General features: G+C 47.3%; 1 protein-coding gene across 2 annotated transcripts; it reads left to right on the top strand.

Annotated features, from left to right (window-relative positions):
- Positions 1-647: 647 nt before the first annotated feature.
- Positions 648-22391, top strand: LOC308570812 (lanosterol synthase-like). 2 transcript variants are annotated; one of them, XM_081165745.1, is made up of 22 exons: positions 648-769; positions 1453-1624; positions 2925-3063; positions 3911-4019; positions 4876-4997; positions 5540-5636; positions 6488-6623; positions 7609-7717; positions 9022-9140; positions 9905-10002; positions 10472-10499; positions 12032-12088; positions 13417-13488; positions 14197-14247; positions 14805-14954; positions 15204-15300; positions 17106-17211; positions 17445-17510; positions 19286-19366; positions 20098-20268; positions 20876-20954; positions 21736-22391. In XM_081165745.1, exons 1-22 carry the CDS (start codon positions 759-761, stop codon positions 21943-21945), a joined length of 2280 nt encoding a protein of 759 aa, XP_081021871.1. In that variant the 5' UTR covers positions 648-758; the 3' UTR covers positions 21946-22391. The 2 variants fall into 2 exon arrangements, with proteins under 2 accessions (XP_081021871.1, XP_081021872.1); XM_081165746.1 differs by lacking the exon at positions 20098-20268.
- The last annotated feature ends 1152 nt before the right edge of the window (positions 22392-23543 follow it).

The raw sequence follows: 23543 nt of genomic DNA, 5'->3' as shown, positions 1-23543 counted from the left end.
AATACAGGGACTTTGGCTCAGTGAAACATGGTACTGAGACTAAGAGGGAGGGTTCCAAAAGCTTCCAGGGGAAAGTAATTTTCAGGAGGGCTTTGAAAGACTTGAGAGCATTCAAGGACTCTCATCCCCTGTTACTCACTGCTAGATTAACAATGGCAAAGCACTGGAAGACATCCCAGTGAATCGAGTGGGCATAACAGCATCAAGCAATCTGGAACTGGAGAGCAATGAAGAAAGGAAAGGAGACAAATGTGTAGAAACATCGTGCTGCTGTATTGAACGCACTGTTTAAAAAGAACTCGCCGCCTCAATCATATGGGGAAATGACTTTGGTCGCTGGTAGGCGCAACAGAACAGATGCAACTCGGGGCGCGCCGGCTCTTCTGCTTTGCCCAATGCAATGCCCAATGCAAGCGGTGCAGCTGCTCCCAGTTCTCCGCCTGCCTTTTCTCCAGCTGCCGCCACCGCTTTGCCTCGCCTCTCCTGGCCCCGCCCACCCGCGCGAGCAGGGCTCCCCCGCCCTCCGCCTGCCGTCGAGGCCTCCCGATTGGCTGGGCCCGGCATGGGCTCATGTCAGTCCAGATCGGATGTTACGCCGCGCGCTTCGGGACTTGTAGTTCCCTCCGCCGAAGCGCCGCAGCCGCCGCCGCCCGCCTGGACTTCCCTTCCCGGCATGCCGCGGGGCGAGGCTCCCCGGCTCCAGCTCCCCGGCGAAAGATGCGGCGCCGGAGTGCGGGCTCGGGCGGCGTAGTGGCAAGATGGAGGGGGCGTGAGTATGGCGCGGAGGAGCCGAGGCTGCCCCGGGAGGGCTTCAAGGCTGGGGGGGGGGGGGCAATTGTGCTTTATTTTCCGGGGCGCGCTGTGCTGCTTTTCCGCACCAGCGTCGCTTCTGGCGCTGCGCTCGCGGTCGCCCCGGGGTTGCAAAAGTAGCATCACTTGAGCTCAGTTGAGAAAAGGGAGCGACAAAAAGGAGCAGGCTTGAAACCCTTCCCACAGGAGAACCTTTAACTCCCTGCAAGCTCAGAAAAGTTCTTACGCTGCCTCAAATTTGCCTGAGCCCAGTCCTGATGCTGACCTGCAACCCTTTACAGTGGTACCTCGGGTTACAGACGCTTCAGGTTACAGACTCCGCTAACCCAGAAATAGTACCTCGGGTTAAGAACTTTACCTCAGGATGAGAACAGAAATCGTGCGGCAGCAGCGGGAGGCCCTGTTAGCTAAAGTGGTACCTCAGGTTAAGAACAGTTTCAGGTTAAGAACGGACCTCCGGAACGAATCAGGTTCTTAACCTGAGGTACCACTGCACTGTAGTTTGAAGATGGAAGTCCTCTGGGGACACTTTTTTTTCTGAACCAAAAAAACATCCTAGTGCTCCGTTATTTTTAATCTGAACTATTCCTAAGGTTCGGCTCTCCTCTGGAATTCACCTGTTCCCTGTATCTCCCCTGCTAGATGTCTGCGGAGAAGAAGAGGCGGTCCCTATAAGACAGAGCCGGCCACGGACTTGACCCGCTGGCGCTTGAGCAACGAAGAAGGGCGGCAGCAGTGGCGATTCCTGGCGGATGGCGAGGATGGTGGTCGGGAGCAAACGGCGCTGGAAGCTCACTCGCTAGGGCTCAGCACGGTAGGTAGGAGGCTGAGGCGACCCCTCGCTTGCTACCAGGTTCTGTGGTAGGACCACTTGGTTCTCTGGGGATAGTTCCGTTGGAAGTTTGATTTTCAAACTTCATTTTGTCTGAATGCACATTGACTTGAAGAAATCCTGTAGTGCTTATTCTTTGGCGATCGCTCACAGCCGAGTAAGAGTGTCTTCCATGAACACGGTCTTAACAGTGAGCCCGTAAGTGACTGTGGAGGCCAATTCTGGATCCCCACATCCTTCCACAGTGGCGACATAGGTTTCCAGGAGGGAGTTGATCACAGCGAGGGTTTGCTAAACGTGCCTTCCTCTTGGCAGGTTTCTCCCTTTTCTCCTGAGTTTGAGTGTTTGAAGGCATATCCTAGGGTACAGGCAATGTTCATGTGGGGCTTCCCTAGTGCCCCATGTGCCCAGAAAATGGGTCCTAAAGCTTTGGCGGTGCTTCCTGGCATCAGCGTGTTGAAGGCAAAGAGCAGGAGTGGCAGAAGAGGGTGCCTTGCAGGAGAGGTTATGAGTTTCTTGTTGAGGAATTCCTGATGAGATTCCAGGGAATCCCAACTCATCTGAGGCTGCAGTTTAATTTCCTAAAAGTTACAAAGTGGTCATAGAAGTCTGTGTTTTTCCAGTGCCAACTGGGATGTGAGAATTGCCCATATCTCTGCTCCAGAGAAAGTAAGCAGGACTGGCTTGTTGCTTTTAGTCTTCATGTATTGGGAGGTTCTTTACTAGCTTGTTTATTCTTGTTGGAAAAAATACGTTGCAAAAAAGCTGAATTGATCTGGCGGCAGCCCCTATGCTGCATTTATGGCCCTTTCTCCCTTGCCCACACCTTCTGGCTGTACCTTCAGCCTCTCTTGTGATACCCTCCTGAAAACTGGTTGGTCCAAATAAAATTTGGCTCCAGAGGCAGGTATTCAGCCCTCAGATTCCCGGTGTGTGGAGGGGTATGCCACCCTAAGGAAGCCTGGGAACATACTGAGAGGAGGCCCTGTGGTCCTTCCTGATAGATGCCAGAGTCTTTGATTCCCTTTCTGTTTGCCTGTTTTGCCAGCCCAGTCTCCTGCTTTTCCTTGCCTTGTTGTTCCTCCCTTGCCCTCTCCCTTCTCCTAGGAAGAAGAGAGGAACTGAGTGCCCCACAACTTGTGGAATTGGTCACCTGCCCTACAAGGTGCTCGCTGGAGACATTCATTCATTCATTCTATTTCCCTGTCTGTTGTGAACCTAAGCTTCTGCTATAGAATTCACCTGTGTCTCTTTCCTCTTTCTTCTTCACTGTAATTGGCAGAGCAAATTTTTCCCGGACTTGCCAAAGGCCTGTACAGCACAGGAAGCAGCAGTGAATGGGATGAAGTTTTACTCAGGCCTGCAAGCAGAAGATGGCCACTGGGCTGGGGACTACGGAGGGCCTCTCTTTCTGATGCCAGGTAGAGTTACCATGACAGCAGACTTTTTCTCCAACCAGAAAAGCAGTGTTCCAGCAAGGGGTGATGTGTAACAAGTCCGAAAGTGAATGCTTTGGGTGCGACCGAATCCCCCGACATCCCTGAGAGGGAGAGGTAGTGGCTGGGCCTTGCTTCTCCCGCTTGAAGGTACCCGTGGAGTTGACACAGTTGAGAGAAGTGTCAGCTGGAGAAGTACTGCATGTGTGCAGGAGAAGGAATCATAGTGTCATAGAATTAGAAGGGACCCAAGGGTCACCTAGTTGCATCTGTCAGCAACCAACTTAGATAAGAAAGTCAATTTTTAAGTAAAGGGAGGTTAAAATAACATGTGCCTCATCTTATGGAATCATGTTGCTGGAACATTTAAGGAGGCAAAGAACCTTGCTTGTTTCACGACAGAGCTGTGTAAATTCATGATCAGGATTTTGTGAGGTATTGTCTACGTTGACTGGCAGCCACTCTCTGGGATGTCAGGGAGGCGCTTTCCTCAGCTCTGCCTGGAGATGCCAGGGACTGAATGAGGGAGCTTCTGTGTGCAAGCCAGGTCCTTCCCCACTGTGCGCACCCATCCCTACAATCTTGGATCTCACGCAGGTGTATCCGCCTGGGTGTGAGGCTGGTGGGCTGCCCCTTCTCTGCAGCCTGTGGCTGGACCAGGCGGCTTCCTGCCTATGTCAAGACGTTGCTCTCAGCACCTTTGATTGTAGCATACGTGATCCTGTCTATCTCTCCTCCTAAACATTAATGTTCTTTTTTGATGACTAAGAGAATCAGCATCTTTGGTGCTTCTGAAGACTGATGGTGTAACACACTGCTCTCCCTAAAACAGGGCTCTTAATCACATGCTACGTTGCCAAGATCCCACTGCCAGAAGAGACCAAGAAGGAAATGGTGAGGTACTTGCGTTCAGTTCAGCTCCCAGATGGAGGATGGGGCCTGTGAGTAAACTATAAAATTTGGTGCTTTAGAAACTGCCCACCTGCCAAGCTTGGTCCATGAGGGGTTCGGGGTAGGAGGGGTCTGACCCAGCCGCTGGATCCAGTTCCCCAGCCCTTGTTGAACAATATGTTATGTTCCAGGTTGTGGAGACTAAAAAGTGAGTTTGCCTTCTCCACTGCTCAGTGCTAGAAACTGGAAACTGGTGGACTAGAAAGGAAAATGGAGAAAATGACTCCCCCACAGCCAAAGGTTAAAGTAAATGTTGGGTGATAAAGTTGACTGTCCCCAGTGAGAGTGATGATACAACACGCCAAAAACATTAGCACATAGATAATTGAGTAACAAAAATGCTCATAACAAAAGGGCCCTGAAAAAACAGACAGAAGTTGTGGGAGAGTTACAGATTAGGTGGTGCGTCATGTGCAGAGCCCATGTGCAGCAGTAGTGGAAAAAAAAACCCTTGTGCATTTGGCCCTTAGATTAGCCAGTTTGCATGAAGAGCATGGAAACAGTGGAAGAGGCAAGGCTCATTCTTGTAAAATTTAACTATGGATTATGTATTACATCCAAACTGGTCTAGTGTGTAAACAAAACCCTGTGCAGCAGAACCAGACCTGCTGGGAATTGAAACACCACATGAAATTTTTACAGTCTACATTTAAAATAGATGACATAATGTTCCCATTTGTTTTTGATGGTTGTTCTCTGCATGGAAGAGGATCAAGCTCTTTCTGTTGCTCAAATTGCCTTAGCCAGATTGCAGTAATCTTGATCTATCTGAAGTCAATCAGGGCAGACTGAGTAGCTGGGTCCAAGGCACGTATTCCTAACAGTTCTGATGTTTTTGTCTGGCAGGCATGTTGTGGACGTATCCAAGGTATTTTGTACTGCTCTCAACTACACAGCCATGCGAATCCTTGGGGTCAGTCCTGATGACCCAGATCTGTTGCGGGCTCGGAACAACCTCCACAGTAAAGGTGACTAACCAGGAGGCCACCTCACATGAAGGTGGCTTTGTTTTTCAGTCTTGTTATCCTGTGGAAAGGGAACTCTCCTTATTCCTAGAGTGAGCGTCTAGTTCTTCTAACATCCTATCACATCCATGGACTGTCTCCTTTCAGGAGTCTCTTTTGAATTTAATATACAATACACGGTTATATATTGGCTGCCTTGAGTGCATCTGCTTAAAGCACTAGGCATGAGGATGCTGTGATAGAGCTCCATGCTGTTGTGCACAGGAGGCCAGAGTTCCCTGTTTGGGTCTTATCTCACCACCGATGCAGCATGATTGGCGGCACAGTAAGGAGGACTCTTTGGAGAAGGCTGAGAGGAGGAGGGATGAGGAAATAATCAGGGGTCAGACTTTGGCTCCAGTGGGAGTGTTTTGTTTATACTATCCCTTTTGCAGACAAAAAAGTCAAACAGTAAGCATTTGTTTCTTACAGAAGAGTCCATTTTACTGCAGCGATCTCTGGCTTTATAAATATCTGTATGAGTTCTTGTATATTTGGCTCTTCAGGTGGTGCTACAGGAGTCGCTTCCTGGGGTAAATTTTGGCTGGCTGTTTTGAATGTCTACAGCTGGGAAGGAATGAATACACTTTTCCCTGAGATGTGGTACGTGCAGTTTTAGAGTATTACAGTGCAAGCCTAACCATGTCTTCTCTGAAGAAAGTGCTGTTGAATTCAATGAGACCTGCAGGTATATGGCAGTAAAAAAATTAATACATAATAATGTGGCTTACTCCCTGGTAAGTGGGAATATCAATTTGAAGAGCTAAAAAAGACCTAAGTTTCAGGAGGCCCCAGAGACTGGCCACAGGAAGAAACCTTTTTGGGTAGGAAACCTTAGCTTTACGCAGGCTACGGTACAAAGGCAAGACTCACAGCCATTGCTCCACCCACTTTTGTCTCTTGCCACGCCTACTTTTATGCCTGCTCATGCTCATTATGGACATGCAGTCTCTGAAAGGTTGCCCATGAGTGAACACAGACCTCAGCCAAAAACCGGCTTCCCAAGCCCCAGTTTATCATGTTGTCTGAACCCTAAATTCTGGTTAGTGTTAAGTATGGTTTGTTTAAACAAACCAGCTTGATGAATTTTGGCTTGCAGTTAGCCTGTTTCAATAATTAAAATTTATTAGAGTTTGTCAGGTCCAGGCAGCAGAGCAAGCTGTGTTTGATGGAAATCAGAAGTGAAAGCTTGTCGCACCTCCTTGGGGCTAAGCCAACCAGGGCGGCGTGTGAGCTCCTTCTGGTCCCATTCAGGTGGGCCATGGGCTCAGCACTCAGCCAGTTTAGTCCTGAGTCTGCTCTGGAGCCCTGCTGCGTTCTGGGTAGCTTGCTGTGGGATGGATGCTCCGTGGGAATCTCCTTAGGGCCACAGATACATGGCTACCAGCTACTGGCTGCCATTTCTAGAGTTCTGCCCATCCTTTACCGCAGGCTTCCCTTTTGATTTCTGATAGGCTGTTTCCTCGCTGGATGCCAGCCCATCCTTCCACTCTTTGGTGTCACTGCCGTCAAGTTTACCTGCCCATGGCCTACTGCTATGCTACGCGACTCACTGCGGAAGAAGATGAGCTGGTTCTGAGCCTCCGGGAGGTAGTTCAAAAGGGCCTTTTTTCCTTCCTCCGTCTGTCTGTTTCTCTCTCTCTCATAGAACCATAAAATTGTAGAGTTGGAAGGGACCCTGTGGGTCATCTAGTCCAGCCCCCTGCAATGCAGGAATCTCAGCTCAAGCATCCATGACAGATGGCCTTCCAACTTCTGCTTAAAAACCTCCAAAGAAGAAGAATCCACCTGAGGGAGACCGTTCACTGTCCAACAGCTCTTGCTGTCAGAAAGTTTTTCCTGCTGTTTAGTCGGAATCTCCTTTCTTGTAACTTGAAGCCATTGGTTTGAGTCCTCCAGAGCAGGAGAAACAAGCTTGCTTTATCTTCCATGTGACTGCCCTTTAGGTATTTGAAGATGGCTATCATATCTCCTCTCACTCTTCTCTTTTCCAGGCTAAACATACCCAGCTCCTTCAAGTGCTCCTTGTAAGGCTTAGTTTCCAGACCCTTGATCATCTTGGTTGCCCTCCCCTGCACTCGCTCCAGCTTGTCAACATCCTCCTTAAATTGTGGGGCCCAGAATTGAACACAGGACTCCAGGTGTGGCCTGACCAAGGCAGAATAGAGTGGGACTATTACTTCCTTGATCTGGACACTGTGAAATGCTTTAGAAAAGCGTTTTTGATGTGATTCCTCTGGAGGCACCACAGATGTTCTCCTGAAACCCCGGCGAAAGCGTGGCTTACAAATTATATTGACTTCTTTAAGACTTTATATCTCTTTAAGGTCATACAGAAGTCAAGGTACTTGGTCCAAAAGTGTGTGATGGATTGGGAGGCGGAACATACAGCAGATACATAATTTAAGCATTTGCTTAGGTGGCATAAACAGAATGAAATTCTGTGGTCAGAGAAGACGCTCCGCCTGGTCTTATAGCAGGTCCGAGGCTGAGAAGGAGCCTAGGCAGCCTGTTTCCAGCTTTCTCTTCTCTTGCCAATTCTGCTTGGTGTTGTGTGACCCTTCTTTGCACCCAGGAGCTCTACACCCAGGACTATTCCCTCATTGACTGGCCGGCACAGAGGAACAACGTTGCTGCGGGTGATGTGTACACGCCACACAGTTGGCTGCTCTCCATCATCTATGGTGAGAAGAGTGTGACCTCTGGGCTTGGAAGGTAGTCATGCTTGTTTGCAGACCTGTTTGCCGTCCCCAGGCCTCTTGTGCTGTTCACTAGCTGAGATGATTACTGCTGGTCAGAAGAAGGAAAAGCGATGGTTCACAGAGAGGCATCGCTGTATTGCCCCAAGTGGAGAATTGGGCGGTAGTGCATACACCCTTAGAGGATAGTGTAATGTGCGGATCAGGGCTGCCCGTGTATACCTGGAAGTAAATCCCACCATGTTAGCAGGTCTTCCTTCACTCGGGAAATGTAAGGTTGCCTGCCTGCTCTCCTTGATGCTTTTTTGCTTTTGCTTTCTGGCACATAGTGGATAAATGCAATGGAAAACTCTGTAGAGGAGGGTTCTGCCCCTGTGAAGAGGCCTCACCTGTATGCATGCACTGTACGTAGTTGGCCTAAATGCCTCTCTGGCAACGGCACATTTCCTGGCATCCGATGCATTTCCTTCAGATATAAAAGCTGCATAGGCCTGGCACGGGGTGGGCTTGGCCTGGTCAGGGCAATGCTTGTGTGAGTCTTCTGCAGAGAGTTCTCTGCCTCTCTTGGTCAAGGGAGCCCTCAAAGCTTTTCTTCAGCCTGCCTTTTCCTTTTTAATCTTGCTGGCCGTGGCTGGCTTCATTGCTCAGTGCTGCAGGGATAATCAGAACTTGGATTAGCAGCCTACTTGACATTATTCTCCTTTTGTACAACTCCATTTACTGGTGTATCACCTGCTGATTTCACAAGCCATTGCTTTGTTGTGATTCAGAGATTTCATCCAACAGTAGACAGAAGTGGTTTGCTTTGTTTACCTGACAGGCCCACTCACTTTGCAGGGTTGCTGCAAGTGCTCCACACATGTTGAACAGGACTTGTCTGTTCAGAGCATATAGCATATATATTTCAGCCCCCTAGTCTCTGTGTTCTCATCCCTCAACCCTTGCTTGGCTATCGGCTGAATCCGGACTCCAGAGACACAGTAATGCCACAGCAGCTGATTCTGGGTGATTCCACTACTTCAGCGCAGTTTGTGCTGCTACAGGGACATGAAGGAAAAGAGTGAACATGCTTCTCATGTGCACAGGGATTGTTTGCAAATGTGGCTTTGCCATTTTCCAGTGACAGGATTGATAATTCACAAAGGAAGTTTGATTAGCTCTGAACTGCCATGGAAACCTAAGTTAGGGATTTGCTAAGTGTATGTGGCTCAATTCCTGCCCGTATTACTCTTCAGTGCTCATATTCAGCAGATAAATATGAAACCTCTTTCTCTCTGCTTCCATTCCAGCAATTATGAACACCTACGAGAGATTCCACAGCACAGCTCTGAGACAACGAGCAATTGAGCAGCTGTACGACCACATTAAAGCTGATGACCGATTCACCAAATCCATCAGCATTGGCCCTGTAGGTCACTTGGAGTGGCACTTACAGCTGAATAGCTCTGGAATGGAACTTGATTTGCAGATTCCAAAATGTTTGTTCAGTGCAGCTGTTCTTGGTAGCACAGTACCTAATGAGCACAGGCAGATGGCTGCAAAATTTGTCACCCCATTGATCACCAGGGTTGATTTGGCTGCCCTGACTGGCTGGTCAGGCACCCCCAACCTCCCCCCCCCCATGTCCATCCCTCCTGATGCTACCCACTTGGTGGAGCACAACCATCCCGGATGGAAGATGTGTGCCTCCTGCTCTTCAGTGGAAAGCAAATGGTTGTTGATGAGCCCAGGCTCAAAGCTGTACACACCTGGAAGGTTCCTTCCATAGAGCTGAGTGGAAATCTCAGCGGCAGGGCACATGTTTTGCAAGCAGAAGGTCCTGGGTTCCACCTTTGGCATCTCCCAGTAGAAAAGGAGCCACGAGTAGCAGCAGAGCTCAGAAATAGCCCCGGTCTCCCCTGCCCCCCTTCAGCCGTTCTGCAGTGGGGAGAAGCGTTTCGGCTCCACCCCCACCTCTGTTCCAGGCAGGGGAGGGCGGTTGGGGCAGAGCTCAGCATTCTTGTCCCAGCTGCAGTTAATGCTGGAGGCAGCTACTGTTGATGAGTCTTCTTTTTGACCGCATCCTTATGAGGATTGATGTAGGAGCTGAGTTTATAAAGAGGCACAAATATTAGGGGCTGTTTGCTCTATCGTTCTTAGGAGAAATGACTTTGCCTTTCTCTGCCCATTTAGATATCTAAAACGATTAACATGCTTGTGTGCTGGAATGTGGAGGGAGACAAGTCTGCTGCCTTCCAAGAACACGTTTCCAGAATCCCCGACTACCTCTGGTAAGGCTTTGTTGGAACTCAGACTTCTACATCCTTACAGCTGCTTGTGCATAATGCTCTTACGGACTCCTGAGTACTGACGGTTCATCAGGAGAGACTGGAGGACACTTGGAAAGTAGCTGCTGAACTCCCCTGATGAGAGCAGGATTGCCTCGTGTTGGTGTTGCCGTTCACCATTTGGACGGCATATTAAGCTCAAAAGCAGAGGTTGAGCGTCGGCAACTTGCCCAAGGCCTCCCTGTTGGCTTAAGAGCTGAACAGGGATTTGAACCTGAGTTCTCTTCAGCCCCTGTCAAGTGGGGACTCCCTTAGGGCAAAGTTTATGAGGAGCTCATTAGTGCTGGTGTGAAGATAATTCAGCTTGCACACCCTTTGCCCATTTGTTCACCCAGGGTACAGGAAACATAGTTGAGGTGCAGGACTCTGTTTAGCCAGTCTGCAACACTGAGTGTTTTCTGTCTCCTTGCAGGCTGGGACTGGATGGCTTGAAGATGCAGGTAATAATCCCTGGAATGGATGAAAGGGATTTATTTTTTCTCTGTCTCACTGAGGGCGACATTGCATCAGTCACCCTGTTCAAACTGGAAAAGCTGCTTCCAGAGTGGCTTCAGGGTCAGAGAAGCCGCAGGGTTAGCTGACATATTCCTGCTCCAAATTGCCCTTTCTCCTGCACCCCACAGCCACCCTCTGGTTTCAGAAATGTGGGGGGAAATGCATTATAAACTTGGAGCAACAAAACAGTTTGGGAGACGTCTAGGACACAGGTGGCAGAAAGCTTGCCATGAATCCAACTTAATGCAAGTTGAGAACCACTTGGTGTCAGTGGTTGAGGAGTGAAAACAGAGCTTCTCCTCCACAGTTACATCCTCAGAAGGTCGTCTCATGAAGCATTTTGAGACCTCCTCCATTCTGGCCCAAATGATTTAGTATAAGAGCCACCAGAGGACTCCTGCGACATGTTTACTTAATACTTTAGGCATAAAAGCCCCCCAATCCACCTCGTTCAGATATCACAGTTGCAACAGTTTAGCTCGTGGATGGATCCAGAGCACCATTTAGTTTTGGGTTTTGGGGGGTGATTTTCAGCTGTTGCAGCCAAAGGAGACGAACACAGTTTTTGGAGGGGTGCAGCTGACCACTTGCCCTTTTTGGCTTGAGGCATCTAGCAAGAGGGTATTATTGAATGACTCAGCCCAGTAGGTGATTTATGTCCCCTCGCTAGAGGAGTTTTTGAGCACTGCAATAACTATTGTCCAGTTGCTTTTAGTTTATTTTTATATTTAAAAAAATCTGCCCTGCTCTTCTGGTGCTCATGTGCCACTCAGGACGGCTTACAACAAATTAAAACCACAATGCAATTCAATGTAGTAAAATTGAAATGAAAATAAAAACACACATCAGACGAACTACATAACATTAAAATCCATTTTGAAGCAACAGTGGCTGAGATCCCACGTGAAAATCCCACTAGCCAACTTCACTTTGTCCCTGGGTGGCACTTGCCCATGAAACATTAGTTCTTTGGGCATATTGCCGCAGGTGGATTTTTAAAATGCATAGGTTGAAAGAAAACATTTATCCAAGTTATAGATAAATTATTGAGTTTGTAAAACGGTTACATTGGTTGCATCCTCTAAAATACAATAAAAAGAAAGCATATAAACTACTTGCTGTATACTTCTTAATTTTGCAGGGATGATCAAACCAGTTTACGAATAGTTTAACGTTAATGAGAATTTAAATAATATTAACTAAAACACAAAATATTACGTAAAGTAGATTACAAATGTTTTGTTGGTCACTACGGAGTTCCCCCCTCCCAGCTCTTTTGATGGCTAGCACTTGGTATACGAGTGGGGAAGGTTGTAATAAGGACTTCCTTGGTGACAATAGGCTTTTCCTTTTTAACCCATTGCCAATAGTAGGGGAAATTGCTTCTGGGGAACAGCTGAGCACCTTCTGTTGGCTGCAAGGGAGACAAGTCAGGCAGGAGGTGAGTGTTTCTTACTGCACCTTCCTTCTCTTTCAGGGCACTAATGGGTCACAGCTTTGGGACACGGCATTTGCTATCCAAGCTTTCCTGGAGGTAATTATTTTTCTTTGTTTTGACCTAGGACTTAATAGGGGGAAACATGGCTGTTCCTCTGTAATTTTGGGGAGAATTTCTAAATCAAATGACTGAAGAAACAGTCTGGGATATAGAGCATATCTAGTTCACACAACACAGAAAAGTATTACAAATGGTGACATGTGACTAGTAGAGATGCAGTCAGGCAGACAGCCAGTAAATTTCTGTTAAGAATGTCTTTTGATTGCTATTGCAAGGGAATGCAAAGCAGCAAAGTTTTAAATAGCCTAGGATGTTTAATTAATGTTACTCAAAGGGTATTCCTCAGCACATAATAGCACGAAGACAGTTTTGTTTTGTACATAGGAACCACAAGGAAGTCTGAGCAGCTTTAGGACTTTGGGGGTGAGCCGGGGAGTTCAACTTTTTCCCTGCCCCAGTTCTGATATAGTGATTTATCGGAAGCTTCCATTTACATTTCAAGGAAAGCATATTCCTTGTGCTCATGGGAGTTTCCTTCAAATGCAGATGACAGTTCTGAGAGGTCATTTTTGCCAAGACTGTGGGAGGGAAAGAGTTAAATTCCCTTCCGGTCCCATCCCTGCAGTCCCAAAAGTCACTGCTTACGTTAACTACACTCACGCAAATATCACAACTCAGTTACTGCTTGGCCCTGAATTCTAGTGAGATTTGTGGGCCTGGCCCCCCCAGGTAAGTATAGGATAAGATTGTAGCCTTAATTCATCAAATTTTAATGAAATTAATCTTAACAAAATATTATTAAGATTGATTACTGCTCCTGGATTCAGTTTTTAAAAATCACATTGTTTTTTTTAATAGAATTTTTTATTGGTTTTTCACAGTTTTTATAAACACAAACAATACACAACACAAACAAACAAGCATACAAACAAACATGTATAGTTTCGTAACCTTTTTTCTTAAACCTTACTTCACCGACTTCCCCATACCTCCCCCTTCTACATCCCAATTTCCAAATTTGTTTCAGCAAGTCCTAACCCTTGGTTTTATCAAATTTTCCCCTTATTTTATTCTTTTACTTAATCTTTTACAGCTGTAATCCCCTTTTTTCCCCTAAAACCTCAACATTTTAGCATTCATTAATTTTACAATATTTCTTAAGATAAATTTTGAATTTCTTCCAATCTTCCTCCGCCGTCTCTTTCCCCTGGTCGCGGATTCTGCCGGTCATTTCAGCCAGTCCCATATAGTCTATCACCTTCATCTGCCATTCTTCCAGAGTGGGTAGATCTTGAGTCTTCCAATGCTTTGCGATGTAAAAATCACATTATGTCAAATGAAACACCTTTTTCTTTTTTTTAAAGGCAGGTGCCCATAAAAGGCCTGAATTTAACTCCTGCCTGCTACGTGCGCATGAGTTTTTAAGAATCAGCCAGGTAAGAACCAGGCATATACGTATCCATGATCCAGTTCTGCTGTAATACTGCCCACATTCTAAAAATATGTAGGTTTTGATTTTGCAGTGTGCCTCATAGTTCTTCTGTCCAAGAACCACACCCACAGCCATACCCACCTATGCTTTGCTCCCGGGAATGTGTCCCTTTGTTGTAAGCCAAAAATAGCGTATCTTCTGAGTTTATGCCAATAAAAACTCCAAAACGTGAGGAGTTAGGAGTCCAGCGTTTATGCAAGAATGTGAATTTCGGTCTCTCCAAACTCACGTCTTGGGGGGAAGTGTTCCACCAGGTGAACCAAATTTAACAACTACATCTGGAGGACTTTATTCCTTTTCTCTATGCAGAGAATTTCTTGATTTCTTCTCTGTAGTTCTCAAGGCACTGCAACATCAAGAAGGATTCCTTGTTGAGGTCAAAATTTGCTGGCATTGAATTGCTGAATTGTGTGTGTTTGTTTATAGTTGCAAATATCTATACCCATACAAAAATGTTTTTATGTCTATAACACCTTCAGGCCCAAACTTGAAATTACAAAGACCGCTGTGGCTTGTGCTTGTATTTCATACTTTTTATATCACTTTCTCCCTTGCGTCTAGCATTTTTAATAGCGTAGCTCTTAAAATAGTGTTCCTTTTATGTCAATTGCACTTGCCTTCTTTGTCTGAGTGTAGCTTGTATCTCCTCCAGATTCCAGATAATCCACCTGATTATGAGAAGTACTACCGTCAGATGACCAAGGTATAATCACAAAAAGAGCTCCCTTTCTGAAAGCAGATGCTAAGTTAACTTGGGAAGATATCTGTCCAAAAATCTTTCTCTGAATTTTTTCCAGGAGAAAGTTGCTCATGAAGTTAGGATTGTTTTCCTCACTCTTTAACCTAAATCTTCCCGCAGGGCTGTCTAGGCTGTGGATAGCAGCCTGCCGACCGGCACGCAGGGCGCCCTGAAGCAGAGCGCCCCGTGCGCCGGACAGATATCGGCCAGCCCCACAAGCTCGGGGGACAGCGGGGAGGCGCAGCGCCGCCATCCAGCTGTTCCTCGACCTGGTTTGGTTTCCCTGACCTGGTTGGGGGGGGGGGAAATAAAGGGAATTCCCCCCCCCTTTATTTTCCCCCAAAAAACCAGGTGCATCCTATGGGACAAAAAAATACGGTATCTAAAAGAGTAAGTTTTTCTGTACTCAAATGCTGGAAGAAAGGCCAGCTGGGCAGCAGTGTTATTGGCAATATATGCGGTCCTGCAAGAATCCTCTGCTCTGCATTGCCTAATGCTCTCAATTGTCTAATGCTCTCCAGGGTGGATTTCCTTTCAGCACGCGGGACTGTGGCTGGATTGTAGCTGACTGCACTGCGGAGGGGCTGAAGTCAGTGATCCTTCTGCAGAACAATTGCTCTTTTATAAAGGAGCAAATCCCACCGAACCGTCTCTTTGATGCTGTGAATGTGGTGAGTGGCTTGGAAGCAGAAGCAGCCCCTGGGTCAGAGTCCAATCTGCCTCCCAGACGATGTTGCCTTCGGCTAGTTGGTGGTCATAAGCCGGAGGTGGGGATTTCTGGGTGAAGCGTGGAGCTTGTGGGAGTATTTCTGATTTCCGCTGGGCCACTGCTTAAGGCTGTGGGGCCACTCCGCTGAGCTCCATCTTTGCCATGCCCTTGTCCAGACGCTCTCTCTCTCTTCCTCTGTGTCTGACTTCAGTTGCTGAACATGCAAAATGCGGACGGTGGCTTTTCCACGTATGAAACGAAGCGTGGCGGCTGGCTGCTGGAGCTCCTGAACCCTTCTGAGGTGTTTGGTAAGAGAAGGGACTTGCTTTGCATCCATGCTAGCATAGTTAGTAAGAGGTTTGTGTGTCAGTGGAAGTCCTCTTGGGCAAGCATGGGGAATGGGGCATCGTTGTCTCAGTAGAAGAACTGAAGCCATTCCACACCCACCCACCCTGCCTGCCCCGGCAATGTGATTTGGCTCCTGCTGGCCCCTCTTAATCTTTTTTTAAAAAAATGATTTTTATTTACCGACCAATCAAATCACATCACATAAATTCCGAATTACAAGGCCAAATTTTAAATTTTTGTTGGGGTACCCATATTTCAAGTTCCGAAGGGGATTCCAATCATCTTCTTGCTGCTGCATTAATGTCCACAAATCTGTCCAAATAATATTCACAATTCTATCCAGTCCTATCTTGCTGTTCCCACATCTCATCTTGTTATTTTCATATATTTTTCATTTTTCTTTGTGATCTCTTCTGATAATCTCCTTAAGCAGGTAAACACAAATTGTAATCCTGTGTGAGTTTTTCTGTTTGTCCAATAACCATATCGAGATGGTTTCCATATATCATCAGTTCCATAAATAAAAGCACTCTTTCCATCATTAATCTTCACAAATATGTCGCCTTCTTTAGTCCTCTGATGAGGTTCGCCCGCAGTATGAAAACAGATGCATTCCTCCTCCCAGACATAAATCTTTCGACAGAACTTGCCAAAATGGCAACGCTGTTTTTTACTGCGTCATCCCAAAGCTCTTGTACTTTCCACGATCTCCTTAAAACATGCTTTTTGTTAAAAATTATCTCCACACAGTCTTAAATCATCCTGCTTAGGTCATTTAAGCGGCATTTCTGACTTGTGGGGGGGATTATTGGTTAATCACATAGAAGAAAGAAAGGAAAGTGTCCCCCCCCATCCAGTCCCGTTGCCGACATACCGAGCCTTGGTGTGTCTTCTCATGATATATTCCCGTTTATCCAACCCGTCTTCTTTCTCAGAGATCCCTTCAATTAGCAGCCTTTACTCCCCATTCTTCCTTGAAATATGTGCATTTGCTTCATCCTAATTGTTTCTTTTGAAGTTGCTGCAGCTAGTGGCGCGAATCGGAGACAGCGTCCAGGAGAGCCGAAGTCCGCACAAGGGCTTTCTGCCTAGTGCCCCCACCCCCTCGAGTTCGGGGGTGGTATATGGGCACAGCAGGCAAGGGCAGTCCCCCCCATTCCCTTGGGGGGGGCAGGGAGGCTGCATACTCCCATCACAGCCACTTAATTACGTCATGTGGGTCGGAGAGATGTTATTGTCGGCCATCTTCCAATGCGCCCCTAGTGGCCCCCCGGCCCCTCTTAATCTTCAATCAAACTCTGATATTAAAAAGTTGACAACAACTGTACCCGAAAGGAAAAGACAAATTATTTTAAGTTTCAAGAAACAGAGGCATGCCACACAGGAATCTCACATCTCTCTCTAGAATCTGTCTTACTGATTTTCAATATATAGCCTTTAATGATATTTCTGCTGCATTTCAATCTATTAATCAAAATAGACTCTGGGAGAAATCTGAAATTGCCAACCTTGACTGCATTCTTTGGCTTTAATCCAAGAACATTACAGCAACACAGGAATGAAGGTCAGAGTAGGTTTAAGTGGTGATACGACTAAGGCTTTTAAAAGTCACAAGGAATGAAGGAAGGTTGCATTCTGACTGCCACGCTGGAAGCCGGCTCCTATTACGGATCTATGATCTGTATTGTTTTATTGGTTCTGGTGCTGTGGGTTTGTCATGGCCTTTCGCTGCATCAGCAAACTTGTATTCTTTTGTGGTTTGCAGGGGATATCATGGTGGACTACACTTATGTAGAATGCACCTCGGCAGTCATGCAGGGGCTGAAGCATTTCCAAGAGCGCTTCCCTGAACACAGGGCAGAGGAGATCAGGTAAGAGGAGGGAAGGAAAGGAGCGGAGCAATGGAAAAACAGGATGTGAAACCTTCGTTTCAGAGTTGACATGGGAAAACAAATTCCCTCCTGTTATTGGGCACCTGACCCTTCTGTGGGGTGGGAGTGAATAGCATTTTTATTCCTTCCAGTCTGGGCTAGAGAGAGTGGTGCTGGGAATCGTGGGTATTCACAGGGTTGAAAGGGTTTCCCACTCTTTCCTTTTTGCTCAGAGAGACGCTGCAACGGGGCCTCCGCTACTGTCAGAAACTTCAGAGAGCTGATGGTTCCTGGGAAGGGTGAGTGTCCTCATAAAGCCAAGGGCCGCTTCAATAATTGGTTGGGCTTTCCAGCTGCTTGGCAGGGTATTTAAAATAAATAGCAAAATGCCTGCCTTGGGGCAATTTTAAGAATCTGAGGTAAAAAATCCCACTTTTGAGCACCAGTTTGAGACCTTTGGTTGGTTCTAGTAGAGAAGCCAATAGCACCTTTTTATTAGCAGTTTAATTTGTCTGAGAGACCAGTGTGGCATCTGACCCTACAAGTCCCGGGTTCAAATCCTGTTTCAGTCATGCTCCCACTGGATAGCCTTAGGCAGCCCGCCCTCCTGCTTTGTCACAGTCACTCAAAGAGTTAATATTCATATCTTGTCCATATGAAACACCTTGAAACTGCCCAGTGCTATATAAATGCTCAGCATTATCATTTATCTTTTATTAAGTCTTAAACCATCAAAGTTAGAAAAGAAAATGTTCATGCCTTTATTTAAAAAGTAATTGTACAAATGTAATACATAAGCTTGACGTATTACAAGAATTTAAAATTTGTTCTAGAATATTGTATGGAAGATGGCTGGGGAATCTGTAAGCCTCCAGCTGCTGTTGAACTTCCATAATTCCTGGCCATTTGCCACTCTGACTGGAGCTGATCTCCTCCCCTCCCTCCCAGTCAAGAAAGAGCATGCCATCGTCCTCAGGGGCAATGGGTTGGGGGGCTGGCAGTGATAGAACTAAGTCACCAGGTGTAGGGAGAGAGGGGCTGGGGGAATATCTAGGGTCAGCCAATATTCTGAAGTTGCAGGTCCATACTCACCTAGGAGTAAGCGCCACTGAACTTGGCTCTCTTTAGACAAATACAGAATTGTGCTGTTGGTGCAATAAGCGAAGGGAAGCTGCAGAGTTTTTAGAATAAACATTTAAAGTAGATGAATTGTATAAATGCTATGAAGACATTTTTTTAGAGAGAGGAGGTGGAATTTATAGCAGCTTGCCAGATGGAACAATCTCTCCCCCATCCCCTGTGTCCCACCCTAGCCAATTTTGGGAGGTGTGTGAGGGGTTGGGGGGGAAGCTTTTTTATGTGTGGGTGGAAGCCCTTGCAGAGGAGCTGGTGGCGTTTATCAGAGGAATCATGGCCAACAGCTTCGGCAGCATTTGTTTTTATTCCATATCCAAAGTAATGGCTGAAATACTAGACTGGTATCTGATGCCAGAAACATGAAATGAAGCAGAAATTAGTTACGTCAAAGAAACCAGCTTTAATTTCCTCCAATATATCTCACGTGTTAAAAATGGTTACAACATTTGTGTTGCTGTGGCAGCAGCCAAGCTGAATGTATATGTTCCAGACATATACATTGAATCATGTTGGCTGAATAGATATTTGAAAGATAAGGAAAATAATTTACAGTGGTGCCTCGCAAGACGAAAAGAATTCGTTCCGCGAGTCTTTTCGTCTTGCGATGTTTTTCGTCTTGCGAAGCACGGTCCGTCGCAACTGCGCCTCTTCAAGCGGCTTTAAAAAAAAGCGCAAGACGTTTTCGTCTTGCGAAGCGAGCCCATAGGGAAATTCGTCTAGCGAAGCAACGCAAAAACGGAAAACCCTTTCGTGTAGCGAGTTTTTCGTCTTGCGAGGCATTCGTCTTGCGGGGCACCACTGTATATTGTTGGTTTTGCTTCTGCAAGTAAACTTCAGGATCATTCCCTTGATTTGGGATTGTTTGGCACAGCAAGGAGGAAGGAACTGGCTCTCCTCCCGGCTCGGTTCTGTTTGCTGACCGACTTCTCCCTCCTAGGTGCTGGGGGGTGTGCATCACCTATGGCACGTGGTTTGCTCTGGAAGCCTTTGCTTGTATGCAACACACCTACCAGGATGGGTGAGTGAAGACCTTCACCAGGTTTTATAATGGAAGCTCCTCTGATCAGAAGAGCTTGCTGGCAGTGAGTGGCCTTTCATTCAGCATGAAGAATCGTGCTGTCTTATTGCCCTCTATGGGTTGGGGAGAAGGAGGGCACCATCTCCCTACACTGAGCCTAGAGGCAAACCACTCTGGGATTCAGCTGGGAGCCAGCCTCACCTGAAGAGCCGAGTCAGCAAAGGTGGCCACTCTCTCAGGCTCACCTGCGCAGGGGAGGGACTGGAGAGACCGGCACTACTGGGCCAGACAGACCCATTGTCCTCACCCACAGCTTACAGTGTTTTCAGCAGCTGAGGACAGGCCTCCTGGTCAGCACTGGTTTGCAGTGGTGACATCCGCTCTTCTCTCCATAAGTTTCTTCCCCTGTATATATTATCCTGGCCCCATCAGAATGCAGAAAGACCATCCCATCAGGCATCAGGCGGGCCTCCTGCAGATGTTTCTCCCTTGACATTTCCAGATTCATCTTGTAGCTCTCAGCCAGCTGATGGGTGCTGTGTCTATGGGTGCACATGCACTCTGGGGAGCATTGAGCCTGTGCTTTCCCTTGATATCCTGTCTCCTTTTCGTTTGTCTCTGCCTGGCGTGATAAAATTCCTTGCCTTGTCCTTGCTAACCACCATATGTTCCTCCGCTGAGGACATGGAGCCGCTCTGTGAGTTCCCGTTCTCCTGCCCTTTCTCTTCCAGAGTGGCCTGTGGGGAGGTGACCCGCGCTTGTGAGTTCTTGGTCTCCAAGCAGATGGAGGACGGTGGATGGGGAGAGGACTTTGAGTCTTGTGAGCAGCGCAGATACATCCAGAGCACCACATCCCAAATACACAACACTTGCTGGGCTCTTCTGGGGCTCATGGCTGTTAGGTAAAAGTTTGTGCTTGGAAGTGACCCTTGGCCTCTGCACGGGGATGAGGGCAGATAGAAACAGCCACCAGTCTTGAATTGCATCTTTGGGGGACCCCCATTGGCTAGTAGAGGCTACCACCAAGCATGCCCAAACAGCAGCTTCCTGGGTCTGTGCCGCAGCCTGCACACAAGAAGTCCCTTGGGAAAATGCAGGCCTCCCTTTCTCCTGGAACGCCTTTGTGCAGAAATTCAACTTTTGGCAGCTGCAATGAAAAGATCACAGCTACCTTGTCTGTCAAATATTTCTGCCTGAGCATAGCCTGCTGTCACTGCGCATCTCTCCTTGTTAGCCATGCTCCTCTGCCTTGCAGGGAACAGAAATGCTCAGTTGCTGCATCCAGTCCTTGAGGCCGTCCCTTTAGCTGCTCGCTTTCTTTGTGGGAACAGTTAACAAGTCTCTGACTGAGGCCATGCTAACCTGGTGGCATTTGATCTTCCTGCCTAGGATATTACATCACTTGCAAGAATCTTTCCGATATTTGTGAATTACCTGAGCTTTAGCTTTTCTTCTCTAAACCTACTTGAGCAGAGAACCTGGGTCAGAACAACTCTTCTTGCTTTGCAGGTATCCAGACGTTAGAGTCCTGGAAAGAGGGATCAAAGTTTTGATTGACAAACAGCTGCCTAATGGAGACTGGCCTCAGGTGAAGTGTGCCTCGAGTGCATTCCATATAATGGAAGGGCACAATGGAATTCCATATAATGGAAGGGCTATTTGCATACATTCTCTCTCACACTAATACACCTACAAGCACACCTTTCTTCTTAGCTTCTCAGAATTCCTCTTCCACCCTTGTTGCAGATTTTCCTTCAAGCACAGGAGTCTCTTTTGTGTTCCTTGTTCCAGTATGACTCCCACCACCCACGTTTTAGCTCCTGTTTGTACCAATCCCAGTCAAACACAGCCTTTCCTTGGCTGGGAGGGGTTCCCTCTTGACTATTCAGCAGCTCATGAAAAAAGCAGCCCTGACTATTGCTACTTCTTGGAAGGGCTGGTTCTCAAAGTGCCCATTAAGCCGCCTGAAGTTTTAAATGTTTAAGCATGGATCAGGAACAGTGGAAGTAGGAAAGCTGGCGCAAGCCAGACTATCAAGATCACTGTGCATTGTCTGGTTTATCCTGGAATGCCTGCATATTGGAATCGGAGCCTTTGGTCCAGCTCATGCTCAGGGCAGTCAAGGTGTCATTTATTTATTTTTAAAATGTAAACATTTCAAAAAGTATCAGCTACCTTTTCGCCATGGATAGTCAAAGCAGGTCACACCTGTCATATGGTACCTCCATGTATGAGGAGGTTTGTGCAGCTCAAGGCCGCTTTGCAGGTGCTGATGCCCTTATAGGTCGCTCATCTTTCCGTGCTTCTTACTGTGTTGGAAAGATGAGAGGATGGATGAGATGGAATTTCTGTGTTCCTTTGCCTTGCAGGAGAACATTTCCGGAGGATTCAACAAGACCTGTGCGATCAGCTATACCTCCTACCGAAACGTCTTCCCCATCTGGACCCTGGGGCGCTTTTCTCGCCTGCATCCTGCCCACCCACTGGCTGGCAAGCGCTTGACGGAGGCATTAAGAAATGGGGAGAGGGGCCTGGCTGGCAGGATGGCAAATGGACATGGAGAAGCACCCTCTTCCTGAGTTTGGGTCTGGTACCAACATTGCAGGCGTGGACTGCCAATCTCTCTGCTTATTTTTCTAAACTCTTGGGAAGCTGGTGAGGAGGGAGAATTGAAGGGGAAACACGGAAGGCTTCTCTGGATGGTTTGCCGCCCTCTTGCTTCTTGCACTTCTACATGCCGGACAGAAAGGAGTTGGCCCAGGAGAAGTGATGAGTGGCAGACTCTGGGTCTGTGCTGTGGTTGACTCGCATTTGCTGCTCAGAATGGACACTTTAGACACAAAAACCCATGATTCTGTGCCCTTTACTGGGCATTAACATTTATTTAACTTTCTGTACATGCATGCCAAACATTATGGTGGCTGCGTGTATCCCTGCTGTTTCACTCTTATACTTGCAGTATTTGCAGTGGAAGCAGAAGAGTGTAACCTTTAGAGTAATTGAGGTAAATTAACACATAACGTAATCAGTGTTGATGCCTTATTTTTCTCTTACCTTAAAGATAAGCTTAAATTGTTCTTTAGGGTATGGGTGGGGAACCCTAGTGCCTCATCCCCCCTCATGGCCAACCTGCTGGAGTGCGTTGGTGGCACAACAATTGAATAGTGTGTGCTAGTTGCATAGACTACACATGCATATCCCAGGGAACAGACATTCTGGGGTTGGGTCCTCCCAACTGCCACTGAGAGCCAGCCCACATCCAAGGTAGTGGGGAGGCTACAGCTGACCACATGGCCTAAGGAACTCGTGGTCCTTGACGTCTGCCAGCATTGGCCAGCATTTTGGAGCTTACATTGCCTGGAGTTCGAGTCCCTTCTTATCATTTGATCTACTTACCCCAAGCTGAACATAATTTTCTTACCAGAGAAGATTCAATACATGTTTTGTGGAGATTGACACACACGCAAGCCTTGGCCTGTGCACATCTGGCCCTGATCTTGCTATGTTGCAGGGGAAAGGTTTGCACAAGGAAGGCCTTAACTTGTGGTTGCTGGAAGGCAAGTAAAACCCTCCATGCAATCTGAAGGCTCTATTGAAATTTGGTACTTTTCTCCTGAAAGTCAGGCATACCTCATGCTGGAGGGCATTCTGCAAACAGGGAACCACCACTGAGAAGACCCTGCCATGGTAAACACTAAGCGGCCAGAAGTGGGATCTCCAACAGGACCCGGGTTGCTCCTTTAGGCTCTGGGATCCTAAGCCATGTAGGGCTTTGCATGCTGGTACTCACACCTTGATTTGGGCTTGGTAGCTCACTGACAGGCAGCACAGAGCTTTCTGGGCTTGTGACCCTTGGTTCTACCAGGCTGTCCCATTTACCAATCTAGCAGCTGCATTCTGTGTGAGCTGCAGCCTCCAGACTGTTCAAGGGTAGCCCCGTGTGGAGTGCATTGTAGTAATCTATATGGGGGGGTCAGTAGAACATGGGCAACTGAGGCCAGGATATCCTGGTCCTGGAATGACTGTGACTGGAATATTAGCCTTCCTGGCTTGGCACTCAAATGACGATTTGGAATCTAGGACTCTTTCTTCCAGGAGAAGTGCAACCCTTCCCAGAACAGGCCATGCATCTCATTCCTGGATATGGGAACCACCACCCACAGGATTCAGCCTCAGT

Source organism: Podarcis bocagei, assembly GCF_964188305.1.
Source record: "Podarcis bocagei genome assembly, chromosome: 1".
In the NCBI taxonomy this organism is placed as follows: domain Eukaryota; kingdom Metazoa; phylum Chordata; class Lepidosauria; order Squamata; family Lacertidae; genus Podarcis; species Podarcis bocagei.
The sequence above is the reverse complement of the archived record's forward strand: the minus strand, read 5'-3'. Positions and strand labels throughout refer to the sequence as shown.